This window comes from Neophocaena asiaeorientalis, unplaced genomic scaffold (genome assembly GCF_003031525.2).
Source record: "Neophocaena asiaeorientalis asiaeorientalis breed wild unplaced genomic scaffold, Neophocaena_asiaeorientalis_V1.1 scaffold346, whole genome shotgun sequence".
Classification (NCBI taxonomy): Eukaryota; Metazoa; Chordata; class Mammalia; order Artiodactyla; family Phocoenidae; genus Neophocaena; species Neophocaena asiaeorientalis.
Genome location: NW_020175400.1, coordinates 1,312,411 through 1,337,964, shown reverse-complemented (window position 1 = coordinate 1,337,964; position 25,554 = coordinate 1,312,411). Strand labels below are relative to the sequence as shown.

General features: G+C 41.9%; 1 protein-coding gene and 1 pseudogene across 3 annotated transcripts in view; both read right to left on the bottom strand.

Moving 5' to 3' along the window:
• Window positions 1-25,554, bottom strand: part of CRTC3 (CREB regulated transcription coactivator 3) — a 92,526-nt gene that overhangs the window by 44,307 nt on the left and 22,665 nt on the right. Inside the window, exon 1 of one of the 3 annotated variants that reach the window (XM_024766496.1) lies at window positions 13,070-13,211. The exons of the other annotated variants lie outside the window; for them this stretch is intronic. Coding sequence (XP_024622264.1) covers window positions 13,070-13,195 — 126 coding nt within the window. The 5' untranslated portion in view covers window positions 13,196-13,211. Of the gene's footprint in view, window positions 1-13,069; window positions 13,212-25,554 lie in introns of those variants that run through there. 3 annotated transcript variants of the gene reach the window in all.
• Window positions 2,917-3,830, bottom strand: LOC112414150 (cytochrome c oxidase subunit 7C, mitochondrial pseudogene; annotated as a pseudogene).

Below are 25,554 nucleotides of genomic sequence, written 5' to 3'. Positions count from 1 at the left end.
AAAAGGGCAAAAAGGCAGATTCCCTGAGTTTGCAGCGCTTCTTATTTATATGCAGGCTATAGTTAATGGACGACATTATAGGTCCCCTCTTTTAAAGAAGAGTCTAACAAAGGGACAACTGTGCCTCTCTTGGGAACCCAGCTGGAGATCATTCCAGCCACAGCCAGAGCTTCCTTTGGTTCTCATGATGAAGGGAGGGAGAGAGTCAGGAAGACCTGCCCACTGCAAAGAAGAGGCTATTAATTCACTCCCTGGGGGTTAAATGGAGCATTTTAATTCTGCCTTACAAAACGAGCAGAATAAAAAGGATTTCATAGCTTGGTTAGAGACTCTATTATATCACCATCAAAACAAAACAAAACAAAACAACCTTAAAATGTAATTCAAAATACTTTACAAATCTCCAGGATCAGACGTGCCAGCGCTCTGCCAGCCCTCCCTGACCTCAGCTCCCCAGCCTCTTCCTTTGCCCTCTGCAGTGTTAAAATTGGGCAGCAGCTGGTGCTCAGCCACGCCAGTGGGCTAGATCTTGAGTTCACAAAACTGTAAGGCTTCTAACTTCTGGGAATAAGGTCAGGCTTTTCTCCCAGCAGGTGGCCAGTGCTACACTATCTTCAGGCTGGTCTTAGTCCAGTTTCACAGGGTACTTTGACTCTCAGAGCCCCTGAATCACCTGAGTGGGTAGTTTTTATTTTATTTTTAACATTGAGACCATGCCTTTTTTGCCAGCTGAATTTGGGATCCAATCTTCTCCCAAGGAACAAATGAGTCCTGCTGTGAGGATGAAAAGAAGCTACAAAGAGCAGAGCAGAGCAGAGAAGGTGCTGGCACCCAAACTTTCTAACCTGTGACCTGGCCTGTCACCATATCTGTATCCCATGTGTTGCTCCTTCCTAGTCCTTACTTTTAAATGAAAGGTAAAAGGGAAGAAAAGTTAATAAGATAAACTAAGGATAAAGATTACTCTAAAAAATGACAGTGATAAAACAGTTTGTTTTTTAAGGCAGCAAAGGTCCAAACAGAAAAAAAAAAAAAATCAAAGCAGTCAAAATTATCTCAGAGGACCAGGAGGAATAATCTGTAAAAATAAGAAATAACAACAAAGCATAAAACATGGCCAGAGTGCAGGGTTTAGGGTTCATAGCGGGGCTCTTGTTCCTGTTAGAGGCAGTTGAGAAGGTCAATATCCCAGGTGGGGCTTGCACAGGCATCTCACCTGGAGAGGTTGGTGGGTGACATTCTGCTGACCTAGCGGACTGCAAGCGGTGAGACCTGTTATTCTGCCCCAGCACCTTCCCTCTCGGCCCCCACATGGTGTCTGTGACAGTGGGTTCCAACACACGTTTGATGAATTATTATTATGTTTCTAAATAATTGGGATCCAAAGCAGAGTGTGTGATGTATATAGGGTGTAGAGAAGATATTAGAAGCCCTGTTTCCACCACTCAGTTTTCTATTTTTTTGTGTAATAATATAACAGTACAGGGGTATGTATATATAACTAACAAACAAAAACGTAACCAGATTGGGGATACAAAACTCTTTTTTACTACTAGGATGCATGATCAAAAAGTTTAAATGACAAAATGTTGAGAATTATTGAAACTGGTGATGGCTATATGGGAGCTTAGTATTCTATTCTTTCTACTTTGGGGGATAGCTAAAATTTTCCATAATAAAAAGAATTTCCACTTCAAATCCTCAGGGATGGGCATGGGCATGGCAGAGGTTAATGCAGACCCCAAGCCCCTGCAGGCATATTACTGTCTTTCCAGGAAATACCACACAAGCACCCACAGAGGCAGAAGTTTTAAACTGTCCACTCCCATCCCCACCTTCCTGCCTGGCATAATGTCTTCAGTGGAAAGAGAGGCCTTCTGTTGAGTGCAGCTCCCCTTTGGCTCCTAATATGATCATGACTACAGAAATCAGTTCTGGGTAAATTGGGTCTGCCCATTTATTTCCTCCAGAAGAAGCTGACTTGCTTCTTATGTGATGATGGAATGATGGAAAGGAACTGTGGAAGGGAGGAACTTGGTTTTTGTGAGCTAAGACTTGAGCAGTGACAGGGCAGGGCAGCAGGTGCCTGGCCTAGAGGCAGGTTAAACAGGAAAGCAACTGGCCAATAGAGTAAGGCCAATGGTGTCCTCAGAGGCCAGAGGGGTCAGATAGGTATTTTAGGTCCAGTAGGAAAGGAGTCAAAGCACCTGAACGTGGCTTCACCCCATCACCTGCCTCTTCCTGCCGTATGAGACGGAGGTGAGGAAGAGTCATGTGTGGGCACGGACTGCCCTTCTTCCCTCTCCTTTCAGTCTCGCTGCATCCTGAACCACGCCAGATACACCACTCTGATTAAACTTGGTAAGATATTTCACTGAGTTTAAAAGAGATCTGTAATTTGGAATTAAAAAAAAAAAGTAAGGGGGATAAATGCAACAAAATTGACAAAGTGTTGAAAATTATTGAGGGAAATGGGTGGAGGCAGTCAAAAGGCACAAACTTCCAGTTTTAAGATAAACAAGTTCTGAGGATGTAATGTATGGCATGGTGACTAGAGCTAATAATACCATAATACATATTTGAAAGTTGCTAAGATAGTAGATCTTAAAAGTTCCCATCAATGAAAAAAAAGTGTGTAACTGTGTGTGGTGATGGATGTTAACTAGACTTATTGTGGTAATCATTTTTTAAAACATCACATACATATTTAATTAAGAAACTAATAATGCAATATTACCCAAATAAAAGTAAGCACATGCTTAATTATCATGTTCTATATTTCAGAGAAGAGATATTAAGGATTTATGCCATAAGTTTATTTACAAACATATCTAGGATGCTGAGTTCAAGAGTTTGATCCTTTTTTCAAAGAGACAGCACATCTCAAAATGCTCCTCTTCATATCTGTCTCATGGATTATTTTTTAAGCAGTTGGTGTCTTACTATAAAGAAAGGTGCAGTAAATCCAGACCCAAAGTACAAAGTCATCATAGCTAGTATCCGCCACTTGTTTTCCACTGAAAATGCTAAATTCTTCCCCGGACCCTCCTCATAGCGGCTCCTATGGACCACTGAGGCTGTGAACCTCCGAATGCTCTGTCCCAACACAGTGCTGTTGGAAGCTCGGCAAAAGGCGCAGAGACTGAAGGTGGAAGAAATGGCAGCAGCACACCAAGCCCTCCTTTCCTCATGACCTTGTTCCCCTGTGTATTGTGGTAATCATTTTTTTGCAATATATACACAGAGCAAATCATTATGTTGTATACCTTAAACTAATACAAGGTTATATGTCAATTATACCTCAATAAAACTGGAAAATATTAAGACTGGTGATGAGTATAAGGGGGTTCATTATTCTATTCTCTACTTTAGGGTATATTTTACATTTTCAAATAAAAAGTTTAATTTTTTAAAATTAAAATTGTGACACTATAGTAAATTAAGTGTGTCTTTTTTATCAGTTTTAACCCAATAACTTACAGACATGCAAAAAAAGAGATGAAAGCTAAGTGTTTTACCATATGGCCTGCAAAAATTATTACTAAAATACTTTTCTTCACATGACTTTAAAGGACAAAATAAGTGTATAATTTCACAAAGGAACTAGGAGGGTATATCATAAAAGAAAATGTTTCTAGAGGGAATAAAATAATCTGGAATATTTAGATATAACAGCACATGGTAATTCTAAACAAAGCATATTGAGTTTTAAAAAAAGACAACGAAATGTACATCCTGTTTTTGATTTAAAAGAGCCTTGGGTACTTTTCCTCACCCGACCACTTGCTCATGAAGAGGCACACGTAGTGTCTTGTTCCTCCTGGATTCATAGTCAGTCACAAGAGTTAGGAACGTCCTTACAGGCCTGTCAATCCCACTACGCAGCACCCTCGGCGCGGACATCCAGCCCCTACTAGACCCCACAGGAGATGGGACCCGATGACTTTCCCAGGCAGGCCACTCCTTTTTCATACAGCCCTGCTTCTGGTATATCTTCCCTTAGGCTGAGCTGTAAAGTATCCTTGGGGGAATCTCTTGGGGGAATCTGCCCAGATGAGAGGTTTCTAAAAATTCATCATTATAAGGTCATTCTTCTCCATGAGGAACCAAGTTACCAAAAGTAGGAGGATTTGTCTGTGGAACCAGGTTCTCCATTTAATTTGAGTTCAAACTGCAAATGAGTCTGGGTGCGTTTGGAGACTCCAAGTTAAGTGGGTTTGGCATTCCTTTTGTCACCTAATACAAAAACTGGCAGGGCTCATAAGGAAGAAGTCTTTTCGTCTCACCTGCAAGTGCCCCCCTCTGCCTACAGACAGGGGAGAGAAATCCAACCACTCAGACGTGAGCTGGTGAGAGCTGCCATCCTGAACCGGGCCCCTCCTTTGGATGGGTGAATGTGCTACCGACAGCTTCTTGGTTCCCAACAGTAGGGCAGGGTCTCTCCCTTACAAGGAAGGTGGGCCTTTCTCCAGCTCTGGCCTGTGACTGGTGAGGTAAGCCTGGTCAGCCCTGCCTACGCAGGCGCAGGTGGCCTCACTTCCAGGAAGAGGGAGGCGTGAGGAGGGATGTCCCATTTTGATCCCAGAGCCCCGCCCAAAAGGGCTCTGGGAGGTACCCAGCAGCTAGTAATAAAGCTAATAAAGCTAATGATCTGATCCTCCGTCGGCTCCCTGAGTCAGCTCCCCACCAGTGAGAACCCAGAAAAGGGGACGGTGATCAATCAGCTTCCTCAAACTGCCAGAATGTTATGGTTCAGCTTCTCAGATTAGGCACCTTTAACACAGCCCTAACTAACTACTTTACCTGGTACCCTAAAAAATGGATAAGGAAAATTATCATCAGTGAACTTGGTTATTTTGGTGAGATTTCAAAGTTTTGAGGTGACTGTATTTCATCTGATGCTCCAACGGTGGAGGTGTGCAATCCGCATGGAGTATAAAACAGAGACTAAAAGTAAAATGGTTCATCAATGCAATAATTCAGACGTTTCCTCTAAAGCCACCAAGAAACTTATTGAGAAATGCTAAAAAAAAAATTTTTTTTTTCATTTTCTGTGTATTTTACTTGTTTGTGTTTAGGGAATTTTTGACATGTTTTGAAAATTTTTGGAGTTTCTGGAAATAATTTATGGTAATGGAGAGACTGACAAGTCATAGGATTAACTGTCAGTGGGATGTGCCACAGCTGGGAAGGGGACAAACCAGTGGGAGACTTCTGCCTGTGTCAGGATAATGACTGCCCACTTTCTCCTTTCTCTTCCTTATAAACCAGCTTTACAGCTGTGGGATTGTGACTTTTAATAAGGAAAATATATTTGGTCTTCCTCCTCATTTCTGGCACAGAGCTCCTTTGGAATTTCCTAAGTGATGAGAGCAGCAAAGGTGTTTTTTGTTATGTTAATCAGGTGACTTTTGGAACACACCTAACGGTAGGGACTGGCTGTCTGGAGAACCAACCCTGTGATTAGAGGGTTGAAACTTTTAGTGTCCCCCTCAGCACCACCAGAGAGGGGAGAGGGACTGGAAGTTGAAGCAGTCGCCAATGGCCAATGATGTAATCAATCATGCTTCTGTAATGAAGCCTCCATAAAAACCCAAGAGGACAGGGTTTGCAGAACTTCCGGGTTGGTGAACACATGGAGATTTAAAGACAGTGGTGTGTCCTGGAGAGGGCACAGAAGCTCTGTGCCCCTTTCCCACATACCTTGCCCTACACATCTCTTACATCTGGATGTTCATCTGTATCCTTTATCATATTCTTTTATAATAAACTGGTAAGTGTAAGTAAATGTTTCCCTGAATTCTATGAGCTGCTCTGTTAAATTAATTGAATCCAAAGGAGGAGGAGGTCATGGGAACCTCTGATTTACAGCCAAGTTGGACAGAAGTTGTAGGTAACTCGGGGACCTAGACTTGTAACTGGTGTCTGAAGTGTAGAGGCGGGGCAGTCTTATATAGGACTGAGTCCTTAACCTGCGTCAGTTGACGCTGTCTCTGGGAAGATGGTGTCAGAATTGAGTTGAATGGTAGGAGAATTGCTTGTTGGTGTCGGGAACCCCCTTCTGCCCATGGTGGAATTGGGTGCAAACCCTTAATAGCCCACTCAGTTGAACTATGGATAGTAGGGCCAGGACATGCCAGGCCAGGGCACAGTCCTTTTCCCTAAACCAAAATCTAGGACTGCCCACTTCCCCAGCGCTGCTGTTCTCCAGTGGGGAAGAGTAGAGAAAAGGCAAAGGTCCACACCTCACAGGCATAAAGCAAGAACTCGCTTCTTGGTGTTTCTTAGATATGGAAGAACAGATGGACCCCACTTAGAGCCATCAGTAACTAAGAAAATTCAGGCTCTGCTGGAACCATTACTTTTAAAGACAACCAACCCACTTAGATCAAATTATTTAAATAAGAAATATATTTACATTCTTAAATAAAAGATGGACAGTGAAGAGACAACCTCCACCCCTTGTTCCCCTCTCTCCAGTCCCCACCTCCCAATGGGTAATTACATCATTAGTTTCTTGTGACTCCTTCCAACTACTGATTATGCATGTACAGCAAATACATATTATTTCTACCCCCACCCTTTTTTACACAAATGGTAGCACACTAATACACTGTTCTGTACCTTTTTAACTTAATTGCCAATTAAATTTCTAAACCTGATTCCAATTTCTTAGAAGTTCTTTCTCTAAATTCTCAAGATATAAAAATAGCCAAACAGGGACTTCCCCTGGTGGCGCAGTGGTTAAGAATCCACCTGCCAATGCAGGAGACACGGGTTCGAGCCCTGGTCTGGGAAGATCCCACATGCCACGGAGCAACTAATCCTGTGGGCCACAACTACTGGACCTGCGCTCTAGAGCCCGTGAGCCACAACTACTGAGCCCGCGTGTCACAACTACTGCAGCCCATGCACCTAGAGCCTGCGCTCTGCAACATGAGAAGCCACCGCAATGAGAAGCCTGCGCACCGCAACGAAGCGTAGCCCCTGCTCGCCGCAACTAGAGAAAGTCCGCGCGCAGCAACAAAGACCCAACGCAGCCAAAAATAAATACAGTAATTAATTAATTAATTAATTTTTAAAAAATAGCCAAACAAAAATATTAGAAAACTCAACAAAATTAAAAGTAAAACCATCAGAGAACATATACCAAGGCTATAACTGGATCACTCCCTTCTAGACAGTTCATCTTGGCCAATTTCTCTAAGCCCTTATATCTATCTCAGGATTACCTGGTCCTCAAAGCCTAAGATCACTACCCTCTTCCCTTTCACTGCCTCCCTCTCATCTCCATTTAGCCACAGCCAAGCCTCTCCCCTGGGGGGTGGGGGTGGTGTTTGAAATAGAACTTAATGCTCTGTTCTCCTCTCACCCCTGTGTCTCTTCCCTTCTCCACAGCTAACTTTCCTGATGAAGGAGTTGCCTCAACTACCTCCTCAACTCCCACTCACCCCTCAGCCCCCGACCCCTCTACTCCACTGAAACTTCTCTCCCCAAGATAACCATTGACTTTCCTTGTTACTAAATGCAACTGGACGTTTTTCAGCTCTTAAGTTACCTGACCTCTCAGAACCATCTGAAATTACTGACAATTCACTCTCTTTTGAAAATGTTCTTCTGGCTTCTGCGACTCCATGCTCTCCAGTTTCCTTCCTACCACTGTGGTATTTCTTTCCAGTCTTCTGTGCTGACTCCTGAACTTCCCGACCATCCTTTAAGTGCTGGCCTTCTTCAGGACTCTGTCGTATAACTCTTTATCTTCAGCAGGGACCTCTCACCAAAGCTTCAGACTTGTAGTTCAACAGCCCACTGGACAACTCTTCTAGGACTACCTGGCAGGCATTTCAAACCCAGCATGTTTAGAAACAAATCTGCCATCTTCCTCCCATACCAGCTCTATCTCGTGTATTTCAAATGTCTGGGAATGGCACCACCCCACAGCCAAGCCCTGGAAGTTTGGGGTCCTCCTTGAGCACTTCCTCCCAGCCCCTCCCCATCCCAGGCATCTCCATGTCTGGTCACTCTGACCTTCCAAACACTTCTCAAACCTACTACTATCCTCAATTTCCCATCTACCCATTCCCCGGAATTACTGCAACAGCCTTATAATTGGTCTTTTTGTCTCTAATCTTGTTTCCTCCAATCTAGCTTCCACAATGCAGTCAGAGTAATCTTCCTAAAACACAAATCTGATCACATCATTCAGCTACATAAAACCCATTAATGACAGGATTTAAAAAAATAGATCCTAACAGGCCGATTTTAAAGTTCACCTGGAAAAATAACTATGCAAGAATAGCTTGGAAAAATCACTGAAAAGAAGCATGAGAGTGAATTAATCCTACTAGAATTTTAAAATGTAATATAAAGCTACAGTAATCAGTTAAAACATTGTGATTCTGGTGTATGAATAGACACATAAATCAATAAAAGAGAACGGGAAGTCTCGAAATATAAGCAAACACATGTGGGAAATTTGTATATGATAAAAGTGGCATTTCAAATTAGTGGAGAAAAGATGATTATTCAATAAATAGTGTTGGGACAACTGGCTAGCAAACTGAAAAAAAATTAAGTCAGATTCACATTGCATACCCTACGTTAGCATAAGCTCCTGATGGATCAAAGATTTTAAATCTAAAGATGAAGGCACAAAGTATTAAAAGAAACAAAGAGAAGAAGACTTTTTACAAAGCCCTAGAAGCCACTGAAAAACATTAAAGTTTGATACATAAAAAAATGTAAATGTCTGCATGGAAAAAAAAAATCCCATCACAAAAAAAGACAAACGGCAAACTGGGAAAATATTTACAACTTACAACACAGATAAATGTCTACTTTTTTAATATATAAAGACCTTCTAAAAAGTCAATAAGAAAAAGATCAACTACCCTAAAGAATTAAGGGCAAAAGAAATGAACAGCTTGTTCACAGTAAAGGTAATACATAAACATAAGAAAAAATGTACCTCACTCATAGTAAGAGAAATGTAACTTAAAAGAACACAGAGACATGATTTTTCATCTATAAGATTGACAAAGATCAGTTGATAAAACACTGAGCTGGGGAGGATGTGGGCAAACAGGCACTTTCATACATGGCAGGTAGGGATGTAAATTGGTGCAACTTCTATGGAGTATGAACTGACACACCTATCAAAGCTATAAATGCATATACTCATTGCCCCAGCAATTCCACTCCTAGAAATTTTTCTTGCAGTTATATTTGCATGTGTATAAAATTATATGTGTATAAGGTTGTTCATTGAAACTTAGTTTGTAATTTTCTTTTTAAGTCTGTAAATAACTTAAATGTTCATCATTGGAGAACTAATTGAACAAATTATGGTAAATCCATACAATAGAATACTGTGCACTCAGAAACAAACCAACCAAAACAAAATAAGAATAAGGATGCTCTTGGGGAGCTGATATAGAAAGATCTTTAAGATATATTAGTGAAAAATGCAATGTACAGGAATGTGTATGGTTAGCTACCTTCTGGGTAAAAGGGTGGGGTGAAGTGAATTATATATTCACATTTCCTAATACTGCATAAAATATCCCTGAAAGAATAAACAAACTTGATAACAGGGGTTGCCTGTAGGGAGTGAACTGGATGACTAGGACAGAGATGCAAGGGGTATTTTCACTGCACACTCTTGATTATTTTTAATTCTGAACCACATGAATATAAATACATATATATTCAAAAAACAACTAAAATTAAAATTGAAGAGCATATTACAAAGCTACAGTAACTACACTGATATGGAAATGGACAGAGGAAATGGGCAGCCATATCAATGTAACCAAACAAACAGAAAGGGACTTCCCTGGTGGCGCAGTGGTTAAGAATCTGCCTGCCAACACAGGGGACACAGGTTCAATCCCTGGTCTGGGAAGATCCCACACGTCTCAGAGCAACTAAGTCCGTGCACCACAACTACTGAAGCCCGCACACCTAGAGCCCATGCTTTGCAACAAGAAAAGCCACCACAATGAGAAGCCTGTGCACCGCAACGAAGGGTAGCCCCCGCTCGCCACAACTAGAGAAAGCCCACACACAGCAATAAGACCCAGTGCAGCCAAAAATAAATAATAAATAAAATTAACTAATTTAAAAAAACAGAAAGAATCATATAAAAAATGAATTATTCAAGAACTGAGACAACAGGTTGGACACAGAAGAAAAAGGGTGGGATCTCTGTCTCAAGACAAAATAAATCCCAAAGTAATAACAGTATTAGAATACTAGTATTAGTATTAATATGGGTTAAAAAAATTGGGTGAGTGTTTGAGAAATCTTGACATGATAAAGGCCATTCTAAACATACAGATTATAACACGGAAGTCACAAAAAATCAATACATTTGCCTCATGAAAATCAGAACAGAAAACTCCCAAACAAAAAAAAAATTACTAAATGGAGAAAATATTTGGAATATATATGGCAGATTGTGGTGGACAGACTCTAAGGTGTCTCCTGATGATCGCCACCTCCTGGTTCATGCCTTTGTGTAATTCCCTGCCCTTAAGTGTGGGCAGGACCTGTGACTTTTTTCTCACCAATAGGATATGGCAATGGAGTGATTCCGTTTTGATATTTGAAAGCCTCTGTCTTGCTAGCAGAGGCGTTGGAGAGACTCCTCTTCACTGGCCTGGAAAAAGTAAGCTGCCATGACATTAATGGCCATGCTGGAGAAGCCCACGTGCCAAGCAAGTGTGGGTGGCCTGTAGGAGCTGAGGGGAGTCGCAGGCAAGAAACTGGTGCCTCAGTCCTGCAACCACAAGGAAATAAACTCTGCCCAAGGGAGCTGGGAAGCGCATTCTTGGTTCAGCCTATGATGAGCCCACAGACTCAGCCAGTATCTGCACTGCAGACTGGTGAGACGCTGAAGCAGAGAAACGAGATAACCCGTACCAGACTTCTCAGCCACAGAAACTGTCAGATGATAAAATGCGTGTGGTTTTGAGCCAGAAGCTCATGGTAATTTGTCACACAGTAACAGAAACCCAATACACAAAAAGCCAATTTCCTTAATACATAATAAAGAAGTCTTAAAAACCAATGAAAGGATAGAGTACTCAACAGAAAAACAGGCAAAAGACTTAAAAACATAGTCTACAGAACAGGATATACAAACCGTCAAAGAAACATAGAGATGCTCAACCTGCCTTTTGTGTTATTGTCCTTAGCACCTTAGAACAGTGCCAGACAAGTAGGGGCTGCTCTTTTATTTGTTGAATGAATGAATAAATTTCACTCATAATTAAAGAAATGTCAATTGAAACAATGAGATGCTATTTCTTACCCAATAGATTAGCCAAGATTAGAAAGATGGATATAATTTGAATAGATGTTTCTCCAAAGATAATATACAAGTGGCCAGTAAGTACATGAAAAGATGCTTAACATCACTTTTCATTAGAGAAATGCAAATCAACTACAATGAGATATCATCTCACACACATTAGGATGGCTACTATGAAATCCACAGAATGTAACAAGTGTTGGAGAGGATATGGAGAAATTAGAACTCTGTACACTGTTGGTGGGAATATAAAATGGTATAGACAGTATGGAAAACCATATGGCTGTTCCCCAAAATATAAAATAGAATTGCCAAAAGATCCAGCAATCCCACTTCTAAGAGTATTTTGGAAAGAACTGAAAGTAGGATTTCAAAGAGATATTTGCACACCTATGTTTACAGCAGCATTATTCACAATAGCCAAGATGTGGAAGCAACCCAAGTGTCCTTCCCTGCATGAATGGGTAAACAAAATGTGGTATATACATACAATGGAATACTATTCAGCCTGTAAAAAGGAGGTGATCTTGTCACATGATACAACATGGATGAACCTGGAGGACATTATGCTAAATAAAATAAGCCAGTCACAAAAAGACAAATACTGTAAGATTTCACTAATTTGACCTCGAGTGGTCAAAGTCACACAGAGAGAAAGTAGAATGGTGGTTACTAGGGGCTGGGAGGAGAGGAAAATGGGGGAGTTGTTATTTAATGAGAATAGAGTTTCTATTTTGCAAGATGAAACAGTTCTGGCTACTGATTGCACAACAGTGCAAATATACTTGACATTACTGAACTTATGGTTAAAAATGGTAAAGATGGTAAATTTTATGTTATGGTTTTTTTTTTTTTTTTTTTAACCACAATTTTTTAAAGTAGGTATATTCTGTGGTACAGACAATATGAAGAAACAGACACTCTCAAAATGCTGGTGGGAGCAGAAAGTGTAACTACCTCTATAGAGACTATTTCGGTAATATCTACCTTAATTGTAAATGTACACATCCTCTTACCCAGCTATTTTACTTCTAGGAACATATCCTACAGGTATTACCCTTACATAAATACCCAAAGATACATATAACAAGAACATTCACTGCAGTTTGCTTTGTAATAGTGAAAAACTAGACAGTCTAGGTGTCTAGCCCTCAATAAGAGACTGGTTAAGTAAATGATGGGATAGCTATGTGAAAGTATACCATGCAGCCATTGAAAATAATACATATCATTATGTACTGATATGATGTCCAAGACATTCAAGTTTTGCCTTCAAGGTGGAAGTTATTTATTATGGCATGGTTCCATTTGTGTAAAGAGAAAGTATATATATATATATATATATATATACACATACACACACAATACATGCTTGCATATACACAGAAAACTCCTGGAAGGGTGCAAAAGGAACCCTTGGCAATAAGTACCTCTGGGGATTAGACTGGGGGAGAGTGTCAAGGAGAGAAAGGGAGACTTTTACTTTTCATTTTATATACTTCTATTTTATTTGAGTTTTTGTAACAAACATGTATTACTTTTACATAAAAATTAATTTGGAAGAATAAATAAGTGAGCAAGCAGACAAGCAAATAAAGAAGTATTTCCCCAGTATCTTTACATTGCCCTTAGGACAAAATCTAAATCCCTTAAAAAGAAAGTAAAATCCTTCACAATCTGGTCCCTGTTTTACCCTCCAGTCTCACCTCTCGCCACCCCCACTTCACACGCAATCTATGCTCCAGTCTCACCAACCTCCAGTTCCTCAAACAGGACACGTTTTCTCTCGCCTCCAACCTTTGCCAGATGCTGTTTCTTTTGCTTGGAACACTCCCCACTCCAACCTTCAGTCACATGGCCCTCAAGTCCCAGCTCAGACATCTCTTCCTCCAGGAAATCTTCCCTGGAGCTCCCCCTACCCCCAGTCTGGGGTAGGCACCCCTCAGATGTGTTCCAGACGCTCTCTAAACCCCTCCGCCCTGGCTTTATCACATGGTCTCACAATGACTTGTAAAATCATTTGCAATTTCCCACTGGACTGAAGTTTCTCCAAGCAGTGACCATGCCTGTCTGGGTCACTGCCCTATCTCTGGCATCAAGCACAATGTCTGGCACATAGATAGTGTTTGATACATATCTGTCAAGTTGGACTTTCATTACTAAAGAACTATAACCACTTTATAGACAAATTAGGAACACAGAAGAGGGGAGGTAGAATTATAATCCTACCACCCAAACACAAGCACTGCTTCCACTCAGTGTTTTTGTTCCCTGTGCATGTTTTTTCATAGCTGTATTCCCAAGCTGGACATTTTGACAAGACCCTCCTGACAGAGACATTTTGGTCAGGGAACGTTTTGCTACATCCTGTGGGAACATGAAACTTTTATCAGCCAAAGTAAAGATTGCTGCTTTTATAATCAAGTAATGTGCACAAGAGACCACAGATATCCCAGACTCTTTCTAATCACTAACCTACCTCTCATTCGCCAGGACTTTTACTTTGTACCCCATTAATTACTGGATTGTTTGAACTTGTATGAGGATGGATTACTATTTTAAGTTTTTAAAAAGCAGTGATTTGGGATTTCTCTGGCAGTCCAGTGGTTGAGACTCTGCCCTTCCAGTGCAGGGGGCGTGGGTTCGATCCCTGGTCGGGGAACTGGGATCCCACATGCTGCTGCTGCTGCGGAGCAGCCAAAAATATAATAAATAAATAAATTAAATTAAATTAAAAATAAAAGTTAAAAAATAGCAATGATTTATTTACAGCCTACTTGGTTAACTTCTAAAATTTAGTACTCCTTCTCCCAAATAATCACTATAAAGAAGTGTTAAAACATCAATATAATGTATGCGTGGCTGAAGAAACTGTTAAGAACTTCACTGAGGATGTCTCTGACAGTGGTGAGGTCAAGAATAAGAAATCACACTAAAGCCCACACACCCCTCTCCCCACCTCCCTCCCCAGGTCTATAAAGAGAAGTTTGAGAATCTGAGAAGAAGCCCATGTAAGACACAAGTGACTTCTCAGAGCATCTCTGAGCCCTGCCTCAACCTTCACTATCCTCCATCGTTTACCCTCAGCCTGAGATTAGAGGTTGGCAACAGGGAGAAGACTCAGACATGAGATTCGGTTCTATGTTTTGGTCATTACTTGACTTTTTTTTTTTTTTTTTTGCCACATTAGAAAAACAAAAACAAGAAAAACTAATGTCTCAGTGGGAGGGTCAAAAAGTCCCTAGGGAAAAACCAGTTATGTCCTAGCAGCTGTGTAGAAACTTCATATACTCCTCCAACCATCAGTGCATACAATTTTGTACCTCCTTTTAAATTGTTCCTTTAATATAGTAATACAAGTATTTTTCCATGTAGCTGCAGAGTCTTTAACTCATAATTTTAATACTGAGCAGATGTATCATATTTTATTCAAGTCAGTTATTCACTATGACAAATAATACTGCAGCATTATCAGACCTAGTTTTCTTTTCACACCTTGGATTACTTTCTTAGGCTAGAGTCCCAAAAGTAGAATTCATGAAAGAATATGAATATCTTAACACTTCATGCATATTCTTAAACTGCTTTCAAAAAGATATATACTGGGACTTCCCTGGTGGTGCAGTGATTAAGAATCTGCCTGCTAATGCAGGGGACAAGGGTTCGATCCCTGGTCTGGGAAGATCCCACATGCCACGTAGCAACTAAGCCCGTGCGTCACAACTACTGAAGCCTGCACGCCTAGACCCTGTGCTCTGCAACAAGAGAAGCCACCGCAATGAGAAGCCTGCACACCGCAACGAAGAGTAGCCCCTGCTCACCACAAGTAGAGAAAGCCCATGCGCATCAACGAAGACCCAACACAGCCAGAAATAAATAAAATTTTTTTAAAAATTATGTATACCGATTTACAATGTCTGTAATAACATATACAAGAACAAATTTCATTATCCCCTCACCAACATTGAGTATTAACTCAAATTTTTTCCTAATTTAATGAACAAAAAGGCTAAATTATTACTTTGATAATAATTAACCTTTATTGGCATTTACAATGTCCCAGGCACAGTGCTATATGCTTCATATACATCATCTCATTTAATTTTACAACCTTTTGAGATGGTACTAATGTTATCCCCATCTTATGGATGAGGAAACTGAGGCTTAGAAAGCTTATGTTCTTGAGTGCAAAGCTCAGCAAGGGTGGAAGCAGGCTTTGAACCGAAGCTGTCTAAAGCCTGAGTCCATATGCCAAACCACTCCTGCCCATGGTATCTCATTACTGTTTTAATCTATGTATCATTGCTTATAGTGACAAACACACTCCCAAAGATCTCTTTGCTAGGTGAATTTCCTATTTCCTGATTTTTCTATCCATGGCAAATACAAACAAGTCCAAAGGGTCAGAGGTAGCTTAAAAGTCAGGGTTTCAGAGCCAAAGTTTTGATAATGGGCAGGACAGGGTCTGTAGTAAAGCAGATCGGAATCAAGAGAAGACTGTCTACAGTTACTGCAGGGACTAGACGTGGGGCCTTTGCCATGTGCCTTTCCTCAGTGGCTGGGATGGTAAGGCTTCAAGGGCCGGATGTAGGGCAGAGAGAATCAAAGAGGTGGGTCGAGCTTCTGGCCCTCCAAACAGCCTCAGAAGTTCCTAAAGAACTATCTCACTCCATTCTGGTGTGTGAAGGCAAGAGGGCGGCTAGTACCAGCCCTAATGATGTCACAGGGTTAACAAATGAAGAAATCAGGAAATGGTTTCTTTTTTCTTCAAAAAATACTCTGGTTGAATTTCCTCAACAGGTTTCAACTTCTGCATTTAGAGAAAACAGTTCTGTTTTAGTAATTCAACAAAAGAATAAAAAAACTGCCGGAAGGATCGCTAGTAGCTACAAGCACAAACTCCACAATCAAACAGCCAGGACTTGAAATTCGGTGCTACCGTTTATGGCTGTGAGATCTAGGGAAGCTTCGTAATCCTTCTTAACCTCCTCTGTCCCCCGCTTAAATAGAGACAGTAACAGAACCTACCTTCGGGGTTATTGGGAAGAGTAAACAATGTATGCAAAGTACTTAGCAATAGTGCCTGATGCCTGGTACAAATTCGGTACATTTTCACCAGGAGAGGCAGTGGTAGAAGTGGTAGCACTAAAATACTAACAGTAGTAATCTTGTTTGGAAGGAAGGAAGCAAGGAAGGCAGGGAGGGAAGGAGGGAAGAAGTAAGAAGTAAATTTCCTTTTCCACTGCACTCAGAAATAAAGGGTAAATGTGCTGGTCAAATGGTATGGAGTGGCTAAAAAACTCTAGACGAAGTAAGAAGAATTTGATTCTGGTATCAGCTACCTACTAGATGAGAAACATTAAGCTAATCATCTACTTTTTCTTGCTTTCAAGTTTCTGACCTATAACATAAGAGTGTTGCATCAAAAGAGCTACACGGTCTGTTCTGGTTCTATTCTGCTTCATCTGCCAGGGCAAGCAGTCAATATGGAAAGATCTCTGTTCCAAATTAGAGACGTCCTTTATTGGCAGAAGCCCAGTCAAGGCTATGCTTTGCTTCCCATAAATGTTTCCCTTTTAATGTCCTTCTCTCTGCTTTATTTTGAGTTACATTTTAATTTATAAGCTGCTTCAAACCTTTCAAGTGATAGTTCTAAATTAATTAATTCTAAATTAACCCTGAAAACTACTTAGAGACCAACAGGCACAGACTGGTAGAAAGCATGTCGAGCAATTTCATGAACTACAAGATGGTGGGTGAGAGATACTGAGAAGAGATAAACACAGCCTCTAATGCAACAGCAAGTCCCTGAGCTCTTTAGGTCACAGGCATCCTGGGGCAGATGTGGCAGCCACGGCAGCTGGGGAAGAGTTACGACCTGTGTGGCCGTATCTGCTTTTATTGACCACCCCTGCCCCCTTCCTCACTAGCTCCCTGATCTTTCGGATCCTGCTTGCCTTTGGTCTTGTGTTTTTTTTTTTTGTTATCTGAGCTGCCTTTTTCTTTGTGGCTCTAGCATCCCAGTTCTAGCTTTTCCTGACCAAGTTCCAGTATGAAAATCTCAGTTCAGGGGAGACTTAAGACTAACCCAATGAGAGATTTCCTAGATAGTCAAGGGAAGGGTGGAAAGTAGGATTAAACTAGCCAAAAGACTTCTCAGGTGGCTGACAAGTGAACAAACAGATATAACCTAACAGAAGGAACCAAGCAAAAGTCACATTGAAATGGGCATCTGTTGGCCCCTGGGGACTAGAAAAAGGCATCTACCCAGATGAGAAAAAGAAAGAATAAAACACTTTCCTGGGCTTCCCTGGTGGCGCAGTGGTTGAGGGTCCGCCTGCCGATGCAGCAGACACGGGTTCGTGCCCCGGTCCGGGAAGATCCAACGTGCCGTGAAGCGGCTGGGCCCGTGAGCCACAGCCGCTGAGCCTGTGCGTCTGGAGCCTGTGCTCCGCAACAGAAGAGGCCACAACAGTGAGAGGCCCGCGTACCGCAAAAAAACACACAGAAAAACTTTCCTAACTGAAAATGAATTGATTTAGTGTGTTCATACTTGTTTAATTTGCAAAATAAAAGCAAAAGCCTGAGACAGATAAACCTGGGTTTGAGTCCGGACTCCAACACTTAACACTTTGGTGACCTTGGGTACGGTTACTGTTTAAATGTCAGTAAGATGGGGATAATAATGCTTATCTCAGAGGGCTAATGAGAGGATTAAATGATACGGGGTTCACAAAGCATAGTCAGGTACTCAGTAACTGTACTCTTCTCCTCACCACCGCTAAACTTCTATCTAATTAAAGCCTGTGGGGAAGTGTTTTCCCTTGTACTCAGGCAAACTAGCATAAAAGAAGGTAGTTACCATGGTGACTGTCTCTGCCAAGGTTACAGGAGAACATGGATAGGGGAGAGCTTTCTGAGGTCACGTCCCCAAGAGGCTGGGGGTAAAGACGGAAGAGGGCTAATCTGTTAGTTAGCTAGCTGTTGCTGAGGCAGCCAATTTCTATACCCAGGGAGTTCCTTGAAGCACAGACTATTGCCTTTGAATGGGAAAACCACCTTGGTACCTGACATCAAGGCCTGTGTAGAATCTTCTACAGATGTTATCCTGACTCCCGGAAAACATCCAAAGTAATCATAAACAACTAAAGCTTCATTTTTAAAGTCTAAAGTATAAAAACTGGCTGTTTCATAACATAGGGACCAATTCTGACTCCTGACTATTGTGAAACTTTGCAGGAAATCAGAACAAAACTGTGGTTGTTTCTACTGCCAAAAAGTGTGAGAATTTAAGTTTAGTTAGAGACAATCACTGCTCTAAATGTAGTGCCTCTTCTCACTCTCTTTTATGATTCAGCAGTCAGAGGCTGGAACAAGGACAAAGGTAAGAGGATTATTTCATATTAATACGGTATGAACTTAACATGAAATCAAAATGCAAGGAAATCCAGAGACCTGGGCTCTGTCCTGGTGCTGGCTCTAACACCACCCAGGTCTGTCTTCTTTACGTGGATATTCCCTCTACCTTTCCTAGAAGCTGCACTGGGTCAGGGGATCAACACATAGCCTAGCTGACCCCACGAGAAGCCAATGAAGACTTTCCACAAAGGTGTTTTCATCTAGTCAGTGAAGAACGAGTAAGACGTAACTAGCCTGTCCAGAATTTAAGCACCTTTATATAAACAGCAAAAATTCTTAGTTCTCTAGCCCTAGAAAGGGTACTTGCAATGAAAGAGGGAAAAATGATACCAACAATTTATTGAAGTTAAATTAGAAGGCTGGTATGCCTAGCTTCTAGTATTTCACTCAACAGGAGAGTTTGTACCAGGAACTTTGCAACATTTCTTGAGCAATAACTATGTGTTGGGCATTGTTCTAAAGACACACGTGTACTAACTAATTTAATCCTCAAAACGACGTTATAGTAGGTACTATTTTTTTATTTTATTGTTATTTTTTAATATTTATTTTATTTATTTGGTTGTGCCAGGTCTTGGTTGCGGCAGGCTGGCTCCTTAGTTGCGGCAGCCGTGCTCCTTAGTTGTGGCTCACCAGCTCCTTAGTTGCAGCATGCACGTGGGATCTAGTTCCCTGACCAGGGATCGAACCTGGGCCCCTGCACTGGGAGCGCGGAGTCTGAACCACTGAGCTACCAGGGAAGTCCCTTAGGTACTACTTAGTAGCCACATCTCAGACTAGTGAACTGAGGCACAGAGAGGTTAGGGATCTTGTCTAAAGTCCCAGTGACAGTTAGTGGGGAAACTGGTAATCAGATTCCCAGACTGACTCCAAGGACTGCACTCTTGACTGCATGCTGAGATACCAAGACAGAGCATGAAAATTGTGTTTATTTTGATGCACTGGATGGCAGGTTGTAGAGATTTATGGAAGAGATTTACTGAAGATGCTTTTTTTCAAAAAAAGGACTTTTGTATTATTAAAGGTTTCTGAGAGACCCATTTGTTTAACCCTCAAGAGGCTCACAAGACAGTTCTTGTGTGAGACGTCTCCACAAACTAAACCTGGACTGGAGGGTGAAACCAGGAGCATTGGTGACTCATTCACGGGACATTTACTATTCAGACGTACCTAGACCTGCAGCTGGGGTGGGCGGTATGTGGCTGCTGCCCTCAGTCCCCACTGCTGCACCATGCTGACCTTCGAGGACCTGCAGAGCTGGCAGCCTGATACTACGTCACACGATTTCAGAAGAGCCTCCCAGGTTTCGACCATATGAACTATGCATCTAGTTTCTGACGCTGCCCTGAGCTCACCCCACAGGGCAAGTCTGAAGTCCTCGTTATCTGCTCTATTCAAGCCGCGGAGTTGCAGGGGGAAAGAAGACTCTGCCCACGGAGAAGACAGTGTAGAACTGATCATTTGGAGCCACACCCACAAATTTCAAGACTCTTGAAATTTCTGATTATGTGGCCAAAGTCTGGGAAATGTTTGGGTCTACTTGACTCTGAGAAAACACATTCTCTTTCAAGAACCTGCTAAAACCAGAGCTGAGAGCCACCATCAGTGACACAAATTGAAAGGCAGGATTTAGAGCCGTCCTAACTGAATCCCACAAAGTCCTAGCACTCAGTCAGCACTTGTTGAATGAATAAATCTGTATTCTCGTTAGCTTGATCAATCACTAACACTTGACCGCTAACTACAGGTACACCGTGCTTTTATTGTGCTTCGTGGATACTGCATTTTTTACAAATTGAAGGTTTGTGGCAACCCTGCACTGAGCAAGTCTACTGGTGCCATTTTTCCAACAGCGTTTGCTCGCTTGTGTCTGTGTGTTACATTTTGGTAATTCTCGCAATTTCAGACTTTTTCATTATGATTATATTGGTTGCAGTGATCTGTGATCAGTGATCTTTGACGTCACTATTGTAATTATTTTGGGGTACCATGGACCGTGCACATATAAGACAGTAAGCTGAAGCAGTAAACATTGTGCGTGTTCTGGCTGCTCCACTGACCAGCCGTTCCCCCATCTCGCTCCCTCTCCTCAGCCTCCCCATTCCCTGATACACAGCAACATTGAAATTAGGCCAATTAATAACCCTACAATGGCCTCTAAGTGTTCAAGTGAAAGGAAGAGTCTCATGTCTCTCACTTTAAATCAAGAGCTAGAAATGCTTAAGCTTAGTGAGGAAGGCATGTTGAAGGCCGGAAAAGGCAAAAAGCTTGGTTTCTTGCACCAGTTAGCCAAGTTGTGACTGCAAAAGAAAAGTTCTTGAAGGAAATTCAAGGTGCGACTTCTGTGAACACATGGATGATAAAAAACGAAATAGCCTTATGTGATATGGAGAAAATTTCAGTGGTCTAGACAGAATATCAAACCATTCCCAACATTCCCTTAGGCCAAAGCCTAAACCAGAGCAAGGCCCTAACTCTCTTCAATTCTATGAAGGCTGAGAGAGGTAAGGAAGCTGCAGAAGAAACTTTTGAAGCCAACCGAGGTTAGTTCATGAGGTTTAAGGAAAGAAGCCACCTCCATAACATAAAAGTGCAAGGTGAAGCAGCCAGCAAGTGTTGATGGAGAAGCTGCAGCAACTTATCCAGAAGATCAAGCTAAGATAATTAATGAAGGTGGCTACACCAAACAACAGATCTTCAGTGTAGATGGAACAGCCTTCTATTGGAAGACGATGCCATCTAGGACTTTCATAGCTAGAGAGAAATCAATGCCTGGCTTCAAAGCTTCAAAGGACAGGCTGACTTTCTTGTTAGGGGCTAACGCTGCTGGTGACTTGAAGTTGAAGCCAATGCCCATTTACCATTTTCGAAATCCTAGGGCCCTTAAGAATTATGCTAAATTTACTCTGCCTGTGGTCTATAAATGGAACAACAAAGCCTGGATGACATCACATCTGTTGGCAACATGTTTGCTGAATATTTTAAGCCCACTGTTGAGACCTACTACTCAGAAAAAAAAAAATAAAAGATTCCATTCAAAATATTACTGCTCATTGACAAGGTAAATGTTCACCCAAGAGCTCTGATGGAGATGTACAATGAGATTAACGTTGTGTTTGCAGGTATGAACCTGCTAACACAACATCCATTCTGCACCCCATAGATTAAGGAGGAATTTCAACTTTCAAGTCTTATTATTTAAAAAATACACTTCAGGGCTTCCCTGGTGGCACAGTGGATGAGAGTCCGCGTGCCGATGCAGGGGACACGGGTTTGTGCCCCGGTCCGGGAAGATTCCACGTGCCGCGGAGCGGCTGGACCCATGAGCCACGGCCGTTGGGCCTGCGGGTCCGGAGCCTTAAAAAAAAAAAAAGAAATACACTTCAGGGACTTCCCTGGTGGTCCAGTGGTTAAGACTCCATGCTTCCACTGCAGGGGGCACAGGTTCAATCCCTGGTTGGGGAACTAAGATCTCGCGTGGTGCACATGGTGCGGCCAAAAGAAAGAAATACACTTCATAAGGCTATAGCTGCCATAGACAGTGATTCCTCTAATGGATCTGGACAAAAGTCAATTGAAAACCTTTTGGAAAGGATTCACTATTCTAGATGCCATTAAGAATATTTACGATTCATGGGAAGAGGTCAAAATATCAATGTTAAAAGAAGTTGATTCCAACCCTCATGGATGACTTTGAGAGATTCAAGACTTCAGTGGAGGAAGTAACTGCAGATATGGTGGAAATAGCACGAGAACCAGAATTAGAAGTGGAGCTTGAAGATGTAACTGAATTGCTGCAACCTCATGATAAAACTTTAACATAAGTTGCTTCTTATGGATGAGCAAAAGAGGGGTTTCTTGAGGTGGAATCTACTCCTGGTGAAGATGCTGTGAAGATTACTGAAATGACAATGAAGGATCTGGAATATTACATAAACTTAGTTAATAAAACAGCAGCAGAGTATGAGAGGATGGACTCCAATTCTGAAAGTTCTGCTGTGGGTAAAACGCTATCAAACAGCATTGCCTGCTACAGAGAAATCATTCGGGAAAGGAATAGTCAACTGATGCAGCAAACTTCACTGCTGTCTTCTCTTAGAAGTTGTCGCAGCCTCCCAGCCTTCAGCAGCCACCACCCTGATCAGTCAGCAGCCATCAATACAGAGACCCTCCACCAGAAAAAAGATCACCACTTGCTGAAGGCTCAGATGATGGTTAGCATATTTTAGCAATAAAGTATTTTTACATTTATTTATTTATTTTTTTGTTTTTGTTTTTTTTGCTGTACGCGGGCTTCTCACTGTTGTGGCCTCTCCCGTTGCGGAGCTCCGAACGCGCAAGCTCCGCGGCCATGGCTCACAGGCCCAGCCGATCTGTGGCATGTGGGATCTTCCCGGACCCGGGCACGAACCCGTGTCGCCTAGCATCGGCAGGCGGACTCTCAACCACTGTGCCACCAGGGAAGCCCCAGCAATAAAGTATTTTTAATGAAGGTATGTACATTGTTTTTTCAGACATAACACTATTATACTTAATAGGGTACAATATAGTATAAACATAACTTGTATACGCACTGGGAAACCAAACAATTTGTGTGAGTGCTTTATTAATATTTGCTTTATTGCAGTGGTCTGGAACTGAACTTGCAATATCTCTAACATATTCCTATATATGAATAAAAGAGTATTCCAAAAACATTATCAAAAGACAAATGACAGTGTGAGCAAAATTATTTGTAACACATAGGACAATGTGTATATCTAATATTCAAAGAACTCCTGCAACTTGATAAGGGGAAAAGAAGGAAAACTGGGCAAAGGTTATAAACAGGAAATTCCCAGAAGACATCTGAATGGCCAATAAATATATGAAAAAAGTGTCAACCTTACCAGCAATCAAGAAAATATGTTTGAAAATAACATACCCATGATCTCATGCAGTCCTTCTACCTGAGAAGTAGAATCATTGTCCATTTTTTATAACTGAGAAAAAAAGCTTGAAGAGGTTTTAACTCAACCAATAATTGGCAGAGCTGGGACTTGAATGCAGATTTGTCTAGTAAAAAAAGTCTGTGTTTGTTCTAACATGCTGCCCTATCCAATTATTTGTGTGTGCTCACATCCTCTTGGTCAAGTCATTTAACCTCTCTAATTAGACTCACTTCTCTCATCAGCAAAATGGGATTCACAAAAGTACCATCACATAAGGTTATTGTGAGAATTAAATGAGATACTGATTATTAAATGCTTGGAACAGCGCTTACACACGGCAAATATTCAACTACCTGATTCATTCATTCAGTAAATATTTAATGAATTCATACCGTGGCCAGGCACTGTTCCAGACTTTAGAATTACAGCAGTGAACCAAAGTGCCCTTGACCTCATGGAGCTTACATTCCAATGGAGGAAACAGAATACAAATAAGATAAATAAATAGAAATATACAGTATGTTGGATAATGAGAAGGAGAAAAAAATAAAACAGGAAAGAGGGTGAGGGGTTATGATTTTAAAGAGGGAAGGCCTCACTGAAGGGAGATATTTGAATAAAGAGCTAAGAGAAGTGAGGAAGTAAGCCATTCAGATTTCTGGGGGGAGAGCATTCCTGGCAGCAAGATGCTAGGGAGGGTCCAAGGAGCAGAGAAAAAGGCCAGAGCAGAGCGAACGAGAAAGGGTGCTGGACAGATGTGCAGCAGGTAAGAGCAGAGAGGTAATGGGCCTTATGGGGCAGTGACTGCACTTTGCACTTTGGTTTTACACTGTGAGATGGGAAGCCACGGGAGGGTTCTGAAAAGACAAGTGATATAATCTGGCTCATCTTTTTAAAGGATCACTCAGATGGCAGTGTTGAGAATAACTGAAAGGGGATCAGGCAGAAGCCAGCACACCAGTCAGGAGGCTCTTTGTAAGAATGCAGGGCAGAGAAGACACTGGTTCAGACCAGGGCAGTCAGAGTCTGGCTATATTTTTAATGTAGAACCAAGAATTTGCTGACGGTTCAGATGTGGGATGTGAGAGAACGGGAGGAGCTAAGGATGAGTCCAAGGTTTTGGCCTGAGTGACTGGAAGAACACAGTTGCCATTTGCTGAGATAAGTGTCCAGAACAGAGGCTTCCTGACTGTAGGCACTGTAGAACAATGAGAAATCTAGGGCGCTCTGGAATCCAACCAGAAAGGCAGAATGGGTGGCTGACACCAGGAAAGTGCATCGGTCACTGTTTCAGGGCAGGACTTCAGTCCCTGGGAGAGAGGCTGATAAAAACAAGGCACAGGGATACAAGGCAGGTTACCATGGGATTCTGGCACTCAGGAACCAGACAAGAGTCCAGTTATCAGAACCGAGGCACAAGGCCAACAATGGTGACTTGAAGCCAAATTACAGAGTGTGAGGCAGCCTCAGTCCCTCTGCTCAGCTCCGGCTGGGTCTTAGAGACAGCAAGAGGCTGGCTAGCCAGAGGTCACGTGGCCCCCAGAGCCTGGGGAAGAAGGCTACACCAGAAGCCAGAAACCAGACAGATGTGACTCCATCTCTGTCCACAGCTGTATCATTAGGGAGATGTCGGCATGTTACAGACTGATTCCAGTACTTTAACATACTGTGCAGGGCCACAAGGCCAGATCACTATATGAAAGGTGCAGAAACATGAGTCCCAACAAAGAGGGGGCCCCATTTTGCATATGTCTGAGACCCTATTGGGGGAGGGAAGAAAAGGCAGGTCCTAGGATCGGAAAAGTTGGGGGTGACAGTTTGCCAAGGGACTGTGAAATAAAAGCAAGAAACATTTGGGGGGCCAGATAGGAAGCAACTATAGCTACCACT